General features: G+C 37.7%; 1 protein-coding gene across 1 annotated transcript in view; it reads right to left on the reverse strand.

The window, feature by feature from the left end:
• EVC (EvC ciliary complex subunit 1) overlaps positions 1–16687 on the reverse strand; it is a 105511-nt gene that overhangs the window by 50132 nt on the left and 38692 nt on the right. Inside the window, exons 8-11 of the mRNA XM_051963850.1 lie at positions 14067–14225; positions 11236–11452; positions 5089–5237; positions 771–869 (exon numbers count right to left, since the gene is read on the reverse strand). Coding sequence (XP_051819810.1) covers positions 771–869; positions 5089–5237; positions 11236–11452; positions 14067–14225 — 624 coding nt within the window. The remainder of the gene's footprint in view (positions 1–770; positions 870–5088; positions 5238–11235; positions 11453–14066; positions 14226–16687) is intronic.

Consider the following 16687-nt stretch of genomic DNA (forward strand, 5'->3'; position numbering starts at 1 on the left):
TGATTTTCTGTGTGGTTGTATTCCAGACTTAATGAAGTAAACAAGGCAAAAATAATGTGGATTAAATTAAATGTCTCTTATTATATATATTTTAGGAGTTAGGTTGTTGAAAATTTAACAGCACATCCCAGAACATAGACTAGGTAAGAGGAAATAAGATGACATCAGTTTGGGAATGTATGTTTTAAGGAGACTGGGTGGAGCCAGTTAGAGGACAAAAGATACTCCAAAAGCCTTGAATCTGGCCTGGAGGCTTGTAAACCTGCGTGGTTCACTACTGACCTCACTGGGTGTTCCAAGGGAAAAAAAGATTTATATTAGCAGAAGTAGAGCTGAGGCTCATGTTAACAACACAGGGCCATTTTCACATCTCTGGCCACACTTGGGGTAATCATCATCAGCATCTTCAATCTCCATTACTTAATACACATCCAGACTCATCCCCTTCTATTACTTGGCTGCAGTTTTGGCTCCTTTGTTCTTGTGGCTTTCTTTTCATTATTAAACTTTACACTCTCCCCTTTGCAACCCTAGCATGTTGCGGCAAGAAGCATTATTAATCTACCAGCATCAGTGCACCAGTGCCCATAGCCACCCAGAGAAAATGTTTCAGAGCTGGGACTTGAACCTAGTCTTCCTGAATCCAAGTCCTAGGCATTTCCCCCTCTAGCCCACTGCTGGGGGGTGGGGTGGAGGAAACGATTAGTGCATCACACAAATATTAATTCACAGAATTTTTTGCTACTCACACACACAAAAAAGGATGGTACCTGGCAGAGATCAGCGACAGCTTCAGTGGTTTTAATGTCATCCTCCTCTTCGAGATCATAACGAATTAATCTCTGCTTTTCCAGGACTTCATGATAAGCCTGAAATTAATATGAAGAGAGATTGCTAGTGAGAACGTGGAAAGCTGTTTTCACAAATATGGCCCTGTTGGTTTGGTTTTCTTAGCAGGCTTCTCTTTCCAAGTCTGCAAAACACTTTTCTAAATCTTTTCTAAGTTGCACGCGTTCATCTTTGGCTCTGAGAACTTGAGTTTCTGTCTCAGAGCAGAAATCAGCTGAAAGAACCCTTTTCAGAATCACAAAGGAAGGGAACAAAACATCAGTAAAGTCTGTCCCATGGTATTTATACTTACAAGATGTGCTGAGAAAGGAATCCGCCTGATAGCTTTGTCTGTGCCTGAACGTTCTAGACAGAAAACTTTTGAATATCCCATACAATGAGAAAGTGGAGTTAGATGATGGTTCGTATTCTAGTTTCAACATTGACTAATCATGTATGACTGTGGTCAAGTCGTTTGACTCAGTTTCCTTGTCTGTAAAAAATGAATGAATTCTACTTGAAATATCTTTTGCACAGATATGTCCTAACAAAAATAGTTTTGTAAGCTTAAAAACCATAGAAATGAGAGGAATTATTATTGCCTGTCTCCAGATTTCACTTCTGCTGACTTCCTTAAAAATAGGAAATGTGACTCTACTCTTTAGGCTGGCCTGCCTGCAAATATACCCAGAATTACACAGTGGGGATGAACCACAGAGGTTGTTCAATGTAATTCATATAAGAATAGAAAGGATTTTAGCATCACGGCATCCAGAAAAAATGGTCATCAGTCTTTGCCTGAAGACCTTTCGGGAGAGGGAATATACCCATCTGCTGAAGTAGGCTCCTGCACTTTTGGAGAACCCTTACCAATGGAAAAACTTTCCTTTTATAAAGCCCCAATTGACCTTTCTGGATTTCAAATACGACTCCAAAATCTGGACATTCCTTCATAAGAATAGCTGCATTACCTTTGGAGGGTGGACAACATGGTGCAATGGATAGAGCTGGGAATGTAGCTTCTGGGTCCCCAGATTTAAACTCTGTCCACTGCTTATACCTGAATGTCACTTCATCTATAAAATGAGTCTTGAACTAGATCACCTGAAAGCTGATATTCCAGGGGCTATTTTTGAAGGGACCTTTCATTTTTTTTTTTTCCATACTGTATGTTAACAGGCCCTTGTACTTAAATGGTGTGTGCTGTCTGTGTGAAGGTCAGTTTATGAATTATCCTTCTAGCACCAATAATCTCTGTTCTTTGTGTCCAAATGACACTCTATTTTTGAAAGTCCTTTCCAGGTTTGACATGGTAGGCTTTGAAAGCCATCAAATCATCACCACAGATAAATAAATAAAACATGGTGACATAGTCTACTTGTCTTTTTCAGATCAATAAACACTTACTCTATAAATTCTTGCCCTATAAAGGCCAGGTTTGCTGGAGACCTTGTGATAGAGCCTTACAGCTGAGGGATAGTAATTGCATTAGCAAATTCCCCAAGTGAAATCACAACCTGCCACTGCGCCACCAACAGGAAGATTGCAAAAGCAGGAGGGGACCTGAGAGTCAAACTGATGGAATACACACGGTTTATTTGACTACAATAGAGTCATGTTTTAAAACTGAAGCTGTTAGAGAATTGGGGTGGGCTGGAGAGGGAGAAAGGAACACACACTTTAAATGGGTGTTCTTGGGACTAGTCATGATTCTCTTGCATTATTTCTGCTCTTGAAAGAGAAGGATGGATTTAAAAATAACTCAGGAGGTTGGTGACATGCTGGCAATTATCAGGGAAGCAGCAGTCTCAGCATGCTGGGCTCCGTCTTGTTCTAAGCAGTACCTGGTTATTAGGGGAGAGAGGCTGAATTACACACTCTGATATCGATCAGGTATTAAGGAAGACACTTGGGATTTCAGAGAGTATTAACATGTTTGCAGCAAAGAATGGAGAAGTCAGTGAGAAGGAATGGAAGTCAGAGTCACAGAATTTCAGTCAGAAAGGCTGTCTAGTCCAAGCCAGCTGTCTAGTCCAAGTTGGAGCTAGGAAAAAATCCCCTTTATTAAAAAGATCCCTTTTACAAGAACAGATAAACTCTACTTAAAGCTTTGGAGTGAGGGTAATTCACCACCTTGAGAAGCCTTCGGTTCTACTTTTGGGTCTCTCTTAACTGTTAGGAGGATTTTCCTGAAGTTTTCTTCCATTACCTCTTTGGACCTCTGGGGGTACATAGACTAAAGGGCCTTCACCTATTTAAAGAAGCTCTTCTGTTCTCTGAAGTAAACATCTTTGGTCCCTTGATTCAGTCCTCATCTTAACTGGATACTCCACTATCCTGCATGAGCTCCCTCGAGTGAACAAAAGGCAGAGTATTCCTAGATGGGCATAGGTAAAGTTGGACCTGGGATTTGTAGCCAAGTCTCTTGTTCCAAATCCAATGTGCTTTAAGTTATGCCTTCTTATTAGGATGGTGGGAATCAATTAGACTCTTTACTAAAATCTTAGATTTTAACTCCCTCCCTAATAGTTAGAGATCACTTGAGCCAGTTACTAAGACTGTAAACTGAAAAGAAGTTGGTGTCTTCATTGGGAGAGACACTTTCCTCACCCAGAGTTTCTACATCAGTGATTCATCACTGTCCCCTTGTGATGTTAAGGTAATTAAGTTGCATCTAAACCCCTAACTTGTTACTCTATTGTGTGGCATTGAAGGTCCTACCCATAGATCAGTGACTCTAACATTGATAAAAACTAGAATTATCCATCTTTAAGTTCTTTCTTTCAGAAGATGGTTGAGTTACTCCAGATGTCCTGCAAATCTGTACTGCTCTTTTTCCTCATCTCTGCCTCCTAGTTCCCTGGCTTCTTTAAAACTCCAACTAACTTCCTGCCTTTCCAGATTCTCTTTAATTCTGGTTCCTTCCCTCTGTTAATGATTTCCAACCTACCCTGTGAAAAGCTTGTTTGTACACAATTGTTTGCATGTTGTCACCCCCATTTGGCAATGATTACAAACATGAGGACGGATGACTTTCCCTTGCCTGACTTTGTTTAGCTGACAGTTAACCCAGGTCTGGCACATCACAGGACTTAATCAATATATATTGACTTACTGACACAACAGGCACAAGGATAGTCACAGAATAGCAATATGTCCGAGTTGAAAGAGATCAAAGAAGCAACAACTTTAGTGCTGGAAGACACCGTAGAGACTGTCACATAGAACAGACCCCAGAACATAGAATGCCAAAGCTGGAAGGAACTTTGCAGATTACGTATTTCAAATCTCTCATTTTATTGAGGGATAAAAAAGAAACCTTGCCTAAGGTTCCAAACCCGGCAAGTAGTTCTTAACTGTAGTGTTCTTGTTGATTTTCTGGAGGTTTTGGGACTAGCCTTCTTCAGTTCTTCTAATCACCACAAGAATAGCCAAGTGTTAAAGTCTAAAAGTCTTTTTTGTCTCCTTCAAAGTCTTGTCTCCTTGCCCGGGACTGGGCAGCTTTCTGGAGGTCCTTTCAAATCGGCCTCCATCTCCATGGAGGAAGCGCAGGAGGCCAGCCACCACGGTGGTGTGAGATGAGGTGAATGAAGTCCTCTGAGTCGCGAGGCTTGTGCCCTCGGTGGATGATGGAATGAATCTGTCTCTGCATTCCTCCTGGCTTATATGCTTTATTCTAATTACATTATCATAGGTGTGAATCTTGTAGAACTATATTAATTACTAAGTACACGTTCTGGACTAGAGAACTATTAATCACCATGCTAAACTAGATAACCACTGTATTTATCAATTCCACCACGTAAGAATCCTTGTTTCAAGTACAGAGTTCTGGCCCATAACACTTAACCCAAGTTTTGACTTTCAAGTTCTTCATTTTTAAAAATTCTTTAATATTTATATCTATTTTACATCAATATCTAGATATATAATATTTAATGGAAAAAACAAGAGACTGGATGGCATCTTAAATGCTCTGAGGCTCATTTTATGCCATTGGGAGCATAGGGAAGTTTATTTTGTTGGAGGTGCATATTCATTCCATGGAAACTCTAAACAACACTGATTGCCCATTACTCTGTTGAGTGTTCAGCTGTCAATAAATAATGAGAGGAGGTCCAGGGACATGTTGGTGGTTCTTTCAGGGGGTGTCACTCTTGATTGTTCATGGCCCCAGCTGATCCAGCTCTGGAAACCTGTTTTGGGTGGTTTGATTGACAACAAATATCATTTTCCAAGAAGTCAGTAGGAAGACATTACCTTAATTACCTCACCAGGGTCAGTCATCTTCTGTGCTTTTCCAAGGAGATGTACTCTCTCTTGTTTGTGAGCCAAACTCATCTTTTCTATCACTGCCTCCCGACGAGTCAGAGAAGTCTTAATTAGGTCCTTACCTCGCTGAACAAATTCTGAAAGATAATTGTTTCATGTTACCGGTTTGGGGAAAAAAAAAACCCAGATCTCAAAAAGGGAATGGAAACAATAACACAGACAATGATAACAAGAAAGATCTCTCAGTGGCTGATTTGACTAAAGTTAGAGGTGCTAAAAAACCATTACTGAATTACTGATTCAGCTTTGACTTCTAGATGTTTTGCAATGATGTGTTTTTGCAGGTACAAGATATTCTTCTATTTTCTAAGAGAGATAGTTATTTGTCTAACCTATTGAAGATATAGCCGGGATGGAAACCTGAATCGGATTTTCTGCCCAGTGTTCTTTGTAAAGCTCCATGCTGTTTATACAACACCTCATTTTCTATTTCTAAAATTCTTTCTTCATATCTGCATTATAACAAATTGCTTTTCAGTGGGGAGAATATGTGACAGCTTTTCTAAGCTAATTCTGTTTTCCCCTTAATGGATTCTGTAGTAAGATTATAATTATTTTTGGTGTAATCAGTGAATTATTTATTTTTCTCATCTGTTTTTGCTCCACTGTCATTCTGGCAACTCTCGCTGAGCCACAGCATTTTTCAGCCTTGGTGTTAGATGTTTTTGTAGAATATATATTTCAACCCCAATGATTTGGATGCAAAAAAGGAAAAATCCCAAAGGGAAGAATTTCAAAGTTGGAAGGGAAAGTGAGAGGTCATCTGGTCCAGAAGCATTAAGCTCTTGACCATGTACTGCATGTGACCAAAAACATACTCAAATCATTCAAATGATATTGAGAGATATTTAGCAAAATTAAAAAAAAACACAATAAAACAGAAAAAAATTACATTTTAAAACTAAGTCAACATGTGTCTCATAGATATAGATAGATAGATACATACATATACATATATATGTGTGTGTGTGTGTATGTGTGTGTGCGTGTGTATGTACATGTATAGATGCTGTGTTCTTAGGCCAAAAATTCTCATTTTTAAAATAAAAAGCAGTTGTATTTATTACTAGTTTCCTTTGTTGTTCTATTCATTTATTCTATGAATGTAAAAGCAGACTTCTAAGAATGATGGATGAAGGAACCCAGATTCATTCCATATGTTGAGAGGCCTTGCTTTAGGTACTGAGAGGAACATGGGAGAAAAAAAGAGATCACATTTCTAAAGCACCTTCTGATTCACAAAGTGCTTTCTTCAAACCAGCTCATGGAGGCAGATCATATTATCATCTCCATTTTACAAATGAGAACAAAGATGGATCTCCTCATGATCAGTTGATTTGCATCTAGCCTTATGAGTAGTATAAGAGCCGGACTGGGAATCAAGGTCTTTGATTCCATCGCCCATGCCCTTCCCACTATCCCAGGCTGCTTCTAAAGAGAAGGAAATAATGGGCTTTTCCATAGTCAAAGATTTTTTTTTTAAATAAGCTCAATAAACAGGAAATGATTAAAGAATGGCATACAACTCTCTATGGGCATTAATTCAACAAGTATTTGTTAAGTTGTCTATGTAAAATAAATAAATGGATAAGTAAATGGATATGTGAATATGTAAATGGATGAATGATTGAATAAATGCATGAATAAACTCACAAAGAAGTACATAAATGATCAATAAAGTTCTCATGTTAATATACCTTGTGAATGATGTCAACATGAACTAAAACAGAGCCTTTGCTAGTAATTATAACAAAAATTAAATTATGATAAGTGCAGAGAGAACATGAAATAAAATTCTGATGAGTGAGGAGCCAGTGAGGAGAAGAGGGGGAAAAACACTGGATTGGCAGTCAGGAGACCCAGGTTACTTAATATTTCTGAACCATTAATTGTTTCATTTGAGGCAGCAGGGAAGCACAAAGAGTAGATTGCTGTCCTGGACTCAGGAAGAACTGAGTTCAAATTTTGCCTCAGACTTAGTTGCTTTGTTTCCCTAGACAAGTCATTTCACCTTTGTTTGCCTTACTTTCCTTACCCCTAAAGGAAGGAAAGGGGGAAACAAGCAATTATTAAGTATCATTAAGTATCTCACTAGATCTTTACAATGACCTTGGGAGATGAATGGTATTATTATCCTCATTTTACAGTTTAAGATACCAAGGCAGGCAGAGGAGAGGAGAGGGGAAAATAGTACCTACTTCCCAGGGTTGCTGTACAGATTGAATTAGACTGTGTTTACAAAGCACTTTGCAAATCTTAAGTGCTATATAACTTTTATTATTATTATTAACAAAGGGGTCAGGTTAGAGAATTCCTAAAAGCCTCTCTGTTGACCACTGGATGCTGATGCTTCAAGTTGGGAAGTGGGAGTAGACAGAGGGGGCAGAGAGAACATGGGCTTCTGGGAAAAGACAAAGATTTCAACAGGGGAAAATGAGGTAAATAAGTGAGGAAAACAGAAGAGGGAAGAGTTCTGGGGAATGTCAAAACAGTGAGCTGGGCCAGAGGCTGCAGTATGGACTGTGAGGGCCAGGAGAAATTGGGGTATCAGAAGAGCATCCTGGAAGCAAAAACTAAGAATCAACAACTCTTAAAAGGAATGAATCATATTGGACACAGACTCCCGGGTTCCACTAAAATGTATTTTTATGAATAATGGCACTCTTTTGGCATTCTTGATAGTTAGAGATTGGCTGTGTGGTTTATGAGGCAATAAAGACTTATTTACTTAGGCAGTTACCAAACTAAGGTCACATCACACAGCAATCCTCTCTCTGACAGGACTCTCAACCATAAGCAACACATATCACCAGTCTAAAAATAGATTGTGAGAATATATTACATATAAGAACAAAGGCAGTGAGATGTAGTAGAAGGAGCAAAACACAGGGGGCAGGAAACCCAAGTATGAGTCCCAAATCTGATGCTTGTTAGCAAAGAGAATTTGGGACACTCATTAGTATTCTCTGAGCCTCTGTTTTATCATCTGTAAAATGGATAAAACTATACCAGGACTGATTACTGATTTATTTCACTGGGGTTTGTGTTGGAAGAGAGCCGAGTTAAGTGGTCTCATTGCAAGAGAATAAAACTGAGGCCCGAGGGAGGGAAAGTGGATATCTGATCCAAGTAATCATCCTGGTAGGTCACACTACCACAAATTTCTGGGAACACAGTGTTTAAATAAGCCCTAAAGTGCTAGAGACATGTAAATCATTAGCAGGATTCTTGGTTCAATCTTGGTCACTGTCTACATGACCTTGGACAAATCACTTTCCCTTTTTGGGGCTCAGCTGCCTCCTCTGGAAAGTAAAAAGGTTGGAGAAGCTGATCTGAATCCAACTCTAAATTGTCTGATCTGTTCTTATTAATGATAAAAGCAAGAATCAATTATATTCATTGAGCTTAATTTTAATCTTACTATTTGGATAAGACTCACACATATGATCTTAGTTGATCTTTGAGACACTAACCCTTGGAATTAGTTCAAATAATCTTATCATTCTCTTGTCACATACCAACATGACATACTGGCCAGGAAGAGGCTGGCTCACTTCAAAGAGCGGGGTTCTTTCTGCCCAAAGATGCTAGGGACCGTATCTTAGTCCACTAAAGACAGTAAGCCCCATTGTGGACTTTTGTGTGCATTTAGGAGGAATGAGAAAGAACAAAAGAAGAGAAAGGGAAAAGCAGAAAAGATTGAAGTAAAAGAAGGAATAAAAAGTGGGGAGAAGGAAGGTGGGAGCCCCTCTTCCCTGCAGCTGCTCCCCTTGACGTGCCATATTTCAGCTGAGGCAGGATTCATTAAAGTGACAAACAATTTGCTTCTTGCCGGGAATAAACAAGATTAAAGACTAAGCAATTCACACAGAGGGATTGCTGCACAAAGGCGGCAGGAGCAAGCTGACAGATTCCTTTGATCGGCTTAATTTGCTCGTGCAAACCTACTGTAGAGGCTGTGCTTTTAACCTAAATGGCCCCGTATAAAACGTGAGAGTGGTCCATGATCAAAATCTCAGTGAGAGAACAAATAAAGTGACAATCACAAAAAGACATGATGATACCTGGGTGGGGGGAAAAATACCTCTTTTCAACTGAAAGATATGTATTAAAAAGACTCAGCTTTCCAATTTGGAGCTCTTAACCAAACTGTCCATATTCTTTGACCCAGCAATAGCACTTCGAGATCTGTATCTGAAAGAAATTTTTAAAAGGGGAGAGATAGAGGAGACCTCTGCATATAAACAAGGTTCATACCGATTTGTTGTTTTGTTTGGTTTTTTTTTTTTTTGTTTGTTTAGTTGTTTGGTTTTTTGTAGTGTCAAAAAATGGAAATTAAAGGGATGTCCGTGATTTGAGAATGGCTGGACAAGCTGTGCTATATGTAATGTTATGCTATTATATGCTAAGAAATGATGAGCAAGCAAATTTCAGAAAAACCTCAAAAGACTTAACATAAAGTGGTGCAGAGGGAAGTGAACAGAACCAGGCAAACATTGTACACAGTAGCAGCAAGATTCTGTGATAATCAACAATGATAGATTAGCTTTTGTCAGCAATACAGTGATCCAAGACAATTCCAATAATCCTGGGATGGAAAATGCCATCCACAGCCAGAGAAATATGGGGACTGAAGGCAGATTGCAGCATATAGTTTTTGCCTTATTGCTTTCATGTTTTTTTTTCCTTTTCTTCTATTTCTCTTTATACAATTTGATTAATGTGGAAATATGGTTTACATGATGATACATATATAACCAATATCAAATTGTCTGCCATCTCAGGGATGGCAGGGAGGAAGGAAGGAAGGGAAGAAGGGAAAGTTGAAGAATCTGATTTTTTGGTATCAATCTTCCATTGACTCAGCTTTCAACCCCACTCTAGATAACATTAAGAACTGCTATTGCCCCATTAGTAATCTCTCTGTCTCTGTTTCTCCAACCTGTCCCTCTCCCCAATTTGGACCCAGTCTTTAATACTTAGTAGAACCTGCTACACACTGTGTTCCAATGGCAGATCCTTTAAGAATGCAGGGTCAGCCTTTTACTTCAACAAGGTGTGAAAAGACCATCACCTTAAATAGAAAAATAAAAACCTATGCTATGCATGGCCTTGTGTTGTATAAACATAGAAGTAGTTATGACTTTGTTTTCTAGTCAAGGGCATGCTAGTAATTTAATGGTATAAAATGATAATTAAAGCCAATACAAACATAATTGTGATTAAAAAGGAGTGGGGTTGCATGGGGAGGTACATGGATTAGGAGAGTTGTTCCTTACTTGATTGAGAATTGGCCTTTTGAAAATAACACATGTATTTAAAGAAATTTTGTATTTCATACAAGCAAAGAGATGCAAACAACACACATGTTTAGAAGTTTTATCTGAATGGCAAAATAATTCATTTAATAAAAAAATCTATTGTATGACATGGTGGTATTTTAAATTGAAATGAACTAAAATTAATTTTGCTGTGACACCTTTGCCCAGATGTAATGGGCCGTAGCTTATAGGATGGCAAAATCAGACTTAAAAACCCCTGGATCGGGACCAGAACATATGGTTCCAGCAAAATAATCTGTCTTATAATATAATGAATTCTATCCCTCTCCCACTCTGAATAAAGCAAGTGTATTATTAATTTTTAAAAAGTGAAAGCTGCACATGATTTTAAAAAACTGGTGTAGTCTTTGCATGAAGAAATTTCTCCAAATGAGAAATTCAAATAATAGATGTGATTATACTAGTTTAAATTAGGACTTAAAATGACAGAGACAGTATTTTGGAATCCAAGTAACAGATAATGGCACTCACTGAACAGTACAGAATGCTACCAAGAAATTGATGTTTTAAGTAGGTTGGTTTTTCCCATATTGAGATGACCACAATCACCTTTGCCCTCTAACATAGTAATTGGTGGTATTAGCACCAATTAGTGGATTCACCATGCCAACATAGAAATAACTTTCTTCCTTCTCAGTTTGAAAATACATTACCAATATTCAAATTGTGTTCATATTTTTATCAGAACAAAATAATCAGCGTTTCAGAGACCAAACAAATCTGAGCCACGTACCACTATTATAGTGTTCTACTTCTTCCCAGAAAGCTTTGTGCAATTGTGTTAGCAGCTCTTCCTTCTGTCTTACAGAGAGTTTTCCTGCAATGGTTAATGACTCCAATGCTCGGGAAATCACCATCAACCAACACTTGGTCTCTTCCTGAATTTGTAATTTTAAGGAGTTGATCATTTTGGCCATATATTCCAAACCAACTGTTCTCTCTTGAAGGTCCTAGAAATAGGTAGATAGATAAAAACAAATACATAAGTAAATGAATGAATGAATGAATAAGCAAATATATATATATATATATATATATATATACATATGTATAATAACATATCTCCCATGAAATTAAACAAAAATGTTTATGAGATAATTTTGAGGGGTAACTTGACAAAATCACGGCTGGAATTGGGAGTTGGGACGAGCCGAGTTCCAATGCCAACTCAAAATTTTACTAGCTATGAGACTTTTCTCATCTTCATTTTTTTCCATCTGTAAAATAGGCATAGCATAGGATGAAATGATATGATATATTAAAGCATCTTTGCAAACTTTAAAGTATTAGGGATGTATAAGTTACTGATGATTATGTTATACTTTATTGGCATCTAGTCTGTATATATCTGAAATGCTTAAAGCAATCACTACAATTTATAGTAACCATCCTGCCGTGTGCAGAGCACAGTATTTACTATCTATTGGGTGAGATACGAAGTTTAGTTAAAACATGGCTTTTAACCCCAAGAAGCTTCCTACAGTATTATGAAACAGACAAAGGAAATCATAACATATAATAATAATGCCTTGCAGTACAATAGTATGGTGCAAGGAAAAGTATTCTGTGAAGTCTAATAGGGACATTGTAGGGTTATAGAATTCTAGACCTTGGCAGGACTCGGGGAGAAACCACAACCAAGTGTCTGAACCAGTCTGCTCTGTCTGTGTGAATCTGGCCTAGCTAAGATTCCAACTCCTAGACTGCTGCTTGATCTACACTACTACTGTCTCCTGCGGACCCTCAGGGCAGTGTGCACTTCGTAGAGGGGAACGTTTCTTGGTGGTCTCAAAAAAGCAGCCATGAATTCAGTAACAAAATAGGATAGAGCATTCCAGGGTGAGGGAACAGAATGAATCAAGGCACAGAGGTAGGAGAGGCAGCCTCAGGTGACCAATGTTCATTGTGAGGGAAGGAAGATGATGCGAATTCAATATGTACAAAATATTTTAGAAGCTTTTTGGAAGTAGCAAAGAGCTAGAAGGAAAGTAGATGGGCAAAGAAGGAAGGGAGCCACTGAATGAATAGGAATATATGAATGTAATTGAATATTACTGAATTTTATGAAATGATAAATATGAAGAATTCAGAGAAATTTGGAAAGACCTGAATGAAATGATGCTAAATCAAATAAAAAAAACCAAAAGAACCGGTGTGAAAATTTCAAATATGAAACATTTCATATTGCTGATCAACACAGTGACTCATTACAGAGACAGCAGAAAGAACAATGGATTTGGAGCCATGGGATACACATTCGAATCCTGGCCCTGCCATTAACTATTCTTGTGACCTTGGGTAAATCCCACTATCTCTAAAGATTTTAGTTTCCCAGTTTGTAAAATGAGAAATTTGGCTTACATTCCTTCCAAGAAAGGAATAGTAAAAGTGAAAGCAAGGAAAACAATTGAACTAATAAACAAAATTAAAAGTTGGTTTTATGAAAATAATCTCACCTAAGAGACCCATACAATGTACTGAGGACATCCTCACTTTTTCCTGATATCTCTTAGATATTATTGAAAAACTCACCTCTCCACATCCCTCCACATTGCCACATAATCAGCCCATCTTTTCTTCCTATCATTCTATGTTTTTCTGATACTATCTTTTATTCTTTTTTGTTATTTGTCCTTGGTACTAAGTTTAGCTTGGTCACACCCATGATGAATCTTTCTGCCTTTTAAATAATATTCATACATTTCCTTGTCCTACAGAAATACCAGTAGTATTTTGTAATCAAAGATGGTCTTTTGTTTCTAGGAGAAGGCTGAGGTCATGAAAAGATCTTTGCAATTTTCCGACAAGCTATCCCTCCAACTCTTTGTAGATATATTGGCACAGAGGACTAATGTCATCATTAGCTTCTCCCATTGTGAATGGCACCTGCCAACATCTCTGCCTCTCAAGGCCATGGAAACCCTGTGCTTGGAAATATTCCATATGTGGGGAATCCATTTTAAAATCTCTCATAGGGATGGGGAGGAGGAAGGAAAAAAAATTGAACTCAATTTTTAAAAAATGAATGTTAAACTTGTTTTTTACACATTATTGAGGGAAACTATTAAAATAAATGTCTTATTTGATCTTCACAAATAAAAATAAATAAGTAAAATCTCTCACAACAAAGCAGAAACAATAAATAAGAGCAACCTCATCTGGCAATTTACATAATATTCTGTGTGATTAGACTTCTGCTTCTCTGCAGACATGTTTCTTGTACTCTGGAATTAATAGTCATTTTTGTAATCATTAAGGATTTTGCTTTCTTTGGGTGTTTTTTTTTCCATTTCTATTGTTATAGGGCTTCTGTATTATGGAAAGCACACCAGCTTCTGCCATTTTCTGTCTTCCTCAGCTCACATAAATTTCCCCATTTTCCTGAATAACTCATGCCTGCCATTTCTTCTTCATCTAAGAATATCCCATTACATTATCATACCTCAAGTCACTCAGCCACAGTACACAAACGTCCTCCTGTGGGAACACAACACATTCAGATGGATGGGAGCATGTCTCTGTTCTCCTGATGCCTTCCTTCTCCTCTGAGCTCTTTCTACTTACCAGGGTCTGCAAGTCCTGAGAGGTACTTAATAACTCCTCTGCTGTAATCCTTCCTTCAGTCAGATTCTGCATGATCTGTCCGACTTTGGCACTCATACATTTCAATTGGTCTAGGAGAAAGAACTGGGTTTTTTCCATTTGGTTCCAGAAGGCTTCCATCTGTGAAATGAAGATGGCATAGCCAAGTGATGATTGGGTGTAGGGGATATCTTTGAATAGTTTTCAAACATTCTATATTGTACAATACAACCTGAAAATATCTACAATTCTACACTGATTAATTTGCTTCATTTTGTACAGAATTCCACGCTACCCCAGCTTTCTACTGCGCTATCATTCAGTTTTAAAGCATCTTTTCAGAAGATGAAGAGGCTTAAGATAAGGATAGGAAGGATTACAGTAAACACAATTTAAGTATTCAAATTAATTGAGAGCTTAAGGAAACATACTGATCTGAAAGGAACAGGTACAGACATCAGCTAGCAGCTCAAAGTTCACAGGAACTATTTCATTAACTTCTGCATTACAGCTGACAAAGTATTTTATATTTATTTACTGTTCCCAGTTTGTATCTTGGATTTGAAACTAAGAAAAATTACAGTGGATTTCAGTCAGGATATCTTTCATTGGTTGAAATCCCACTCCTCTCACTTGCTACTTGTGTGGAAGATCCACAACCTGTATGGGTCTCCAGTTTCTTCATCTATAAAGTGAGGTTTGGCAATATGACTTCTAATGTCCTACTTGATCTTGAACTATAAATTGGGTTCTATCTTCCAACTATATTATATTTAGAGTCAGGGTTATTTGTGTTCACACCTTCAGTATGTGGTGGATAAAAGATGAAATGACTAAAGAAACAAAGGCTGGATGTTCTGAGTATATTTGGTTTACGGAGCAATGCATGGCAATTGCCCAACAAACCAAGACTAGATCTCCTCAGATTAGTTCTGGACCCTGAATACAGGACGAGACAGATAGATTAGCTATTAAGCAAATAAGGCCCATTAATGAAACAGAAACAGTGTAGCATTAGGCAATCTGATTCCTTTTCAGAATGATTATTTTAACTGCATAAAAGACCTAGAAACACAAGGCAGACAGATTAATTACATAAAATGAAGGAATCAATGAAAAACTAATTTTAAAGGAATTCCAATGTACAAGTCACTAGATTAAGTGTAAGTACCGAGAACACTACTAATCCTCAGGGAACTTTTATTCTGATGGGGACAACAACATAAATAGAAAAAAAAATCAGAAAGGTCCTATGATCTTTGGGGGCAGCAGCAAAGCAGATGGAAATGCTTCTTCTTGAAGTCACTTCCATTGATAAAAACATCTCAGTTTACACTGAGCCATGTGATTGTGCCAAGGAACATGTGGTGGCAAGAACTTTATTTTCTGAGTCTTCAGAACTCAGGGGCAATTTCTAGGCTGAATCTCCACAGATATTGCTTCCCAGAATAACTCATATCCTCTTCATAGCACCTTGATGCTTTGGGGAGGCTTGCTTGCCTGTCCTGTAAATGGTAGTGGAGATTTGGTGGAGATACCTGGATCACTTGTTTTTTATTGAAATGAAGTTATTAAAATATTTTAAAAATAATTTCACAGACACTAGGTCAAAAACTTCTGCTGTGGATCACAATATGTACTTAATAAATATTTTTTGAATTAAGAACAACTAGAATTTGCCAGGAATATCTCTGGAATAAGACTTGAAATGATTTTTCTTTTTTAAATAATATATTTTTATTTTTCAAAATACATCCAAATATATTCAACCTTGGAAAAACCTTGTGTTCCATATTTCTCTCCCTTCCTCTCCACCTCCCACATCTCCTAGAGAGCAAATAATACAATAAAGTTTAAATTTGTACAATTCTTCTAAACATTTCCATATTTGTCATGTTGCACAAGAAAAATCAGAGCAAAAAGGGAAAAAATGAGAGGAAAAAATCAAACAAGCAAAGAATAACAACAAAAAAGGTCAAAATACTATGGTTTGATCCACATTAAGCTCCCATAGTCCTTTCTCTGGATACAGATGGCTCTCTCGATCACTAGTCTATCAGAATTGGCCTGAATCACCTCATTATTGAAAAGAGCCAAGTCCATCACAATTGATTATCCCATAATCTTTCTCCTGGTTCTGCTCACTTCCCTCAGCATCAGTTCATGCAAGTGTCTTCAGGCCATTCTAAAATCATCCTGCTGATCATTTCTTATAGAACAGTAATATTCCATCACTTTCATATACTATAACTTATTCAGCCATTCTCCAAATGCTGGGCATCCACTCAGTTTTCAGTTCCTTGTCACTCCAAAAAGGGCTGTGATAAACATTTTTGCACATGTGGGTCCCTTTCCCTCCTCTTTGGAATACAGGTCCAGGGGAGACACTATTGGATCAAAGGGTCTGCACAGCCCTTTGGGCATAATTCCATATTGCTCTCCAGAATGGGTGAATTAGTTTACAACTCTACTAATAATTTATTAGTGTCCCACTTTTCCCACATCCTCTCCAGCATGTATCATGAATTTTTTTTTTTTTGACAACATAGATGGTAATTAGTATGACAACCTTTTTTACACTTCCCTGGTTTGGGTTGATATTA

This window comes from Antechinus flavipes, chromosome 6 (genome assembly GCF_016432865.1).
Source record: "Antechinus flavipes isolate AdamAnt ecotype Samford, QLD, Australia chromosome 6, AdamAnt_v2, whole genome shotgun sequence".
Taxonomy (NCBI): domain Eukaryota; kingdom Metazoa; phylum Chordata; class Mammalia; order Dasyuromorphia; family Dasyuridae; genus Antechinus; species Antechinus flavipes.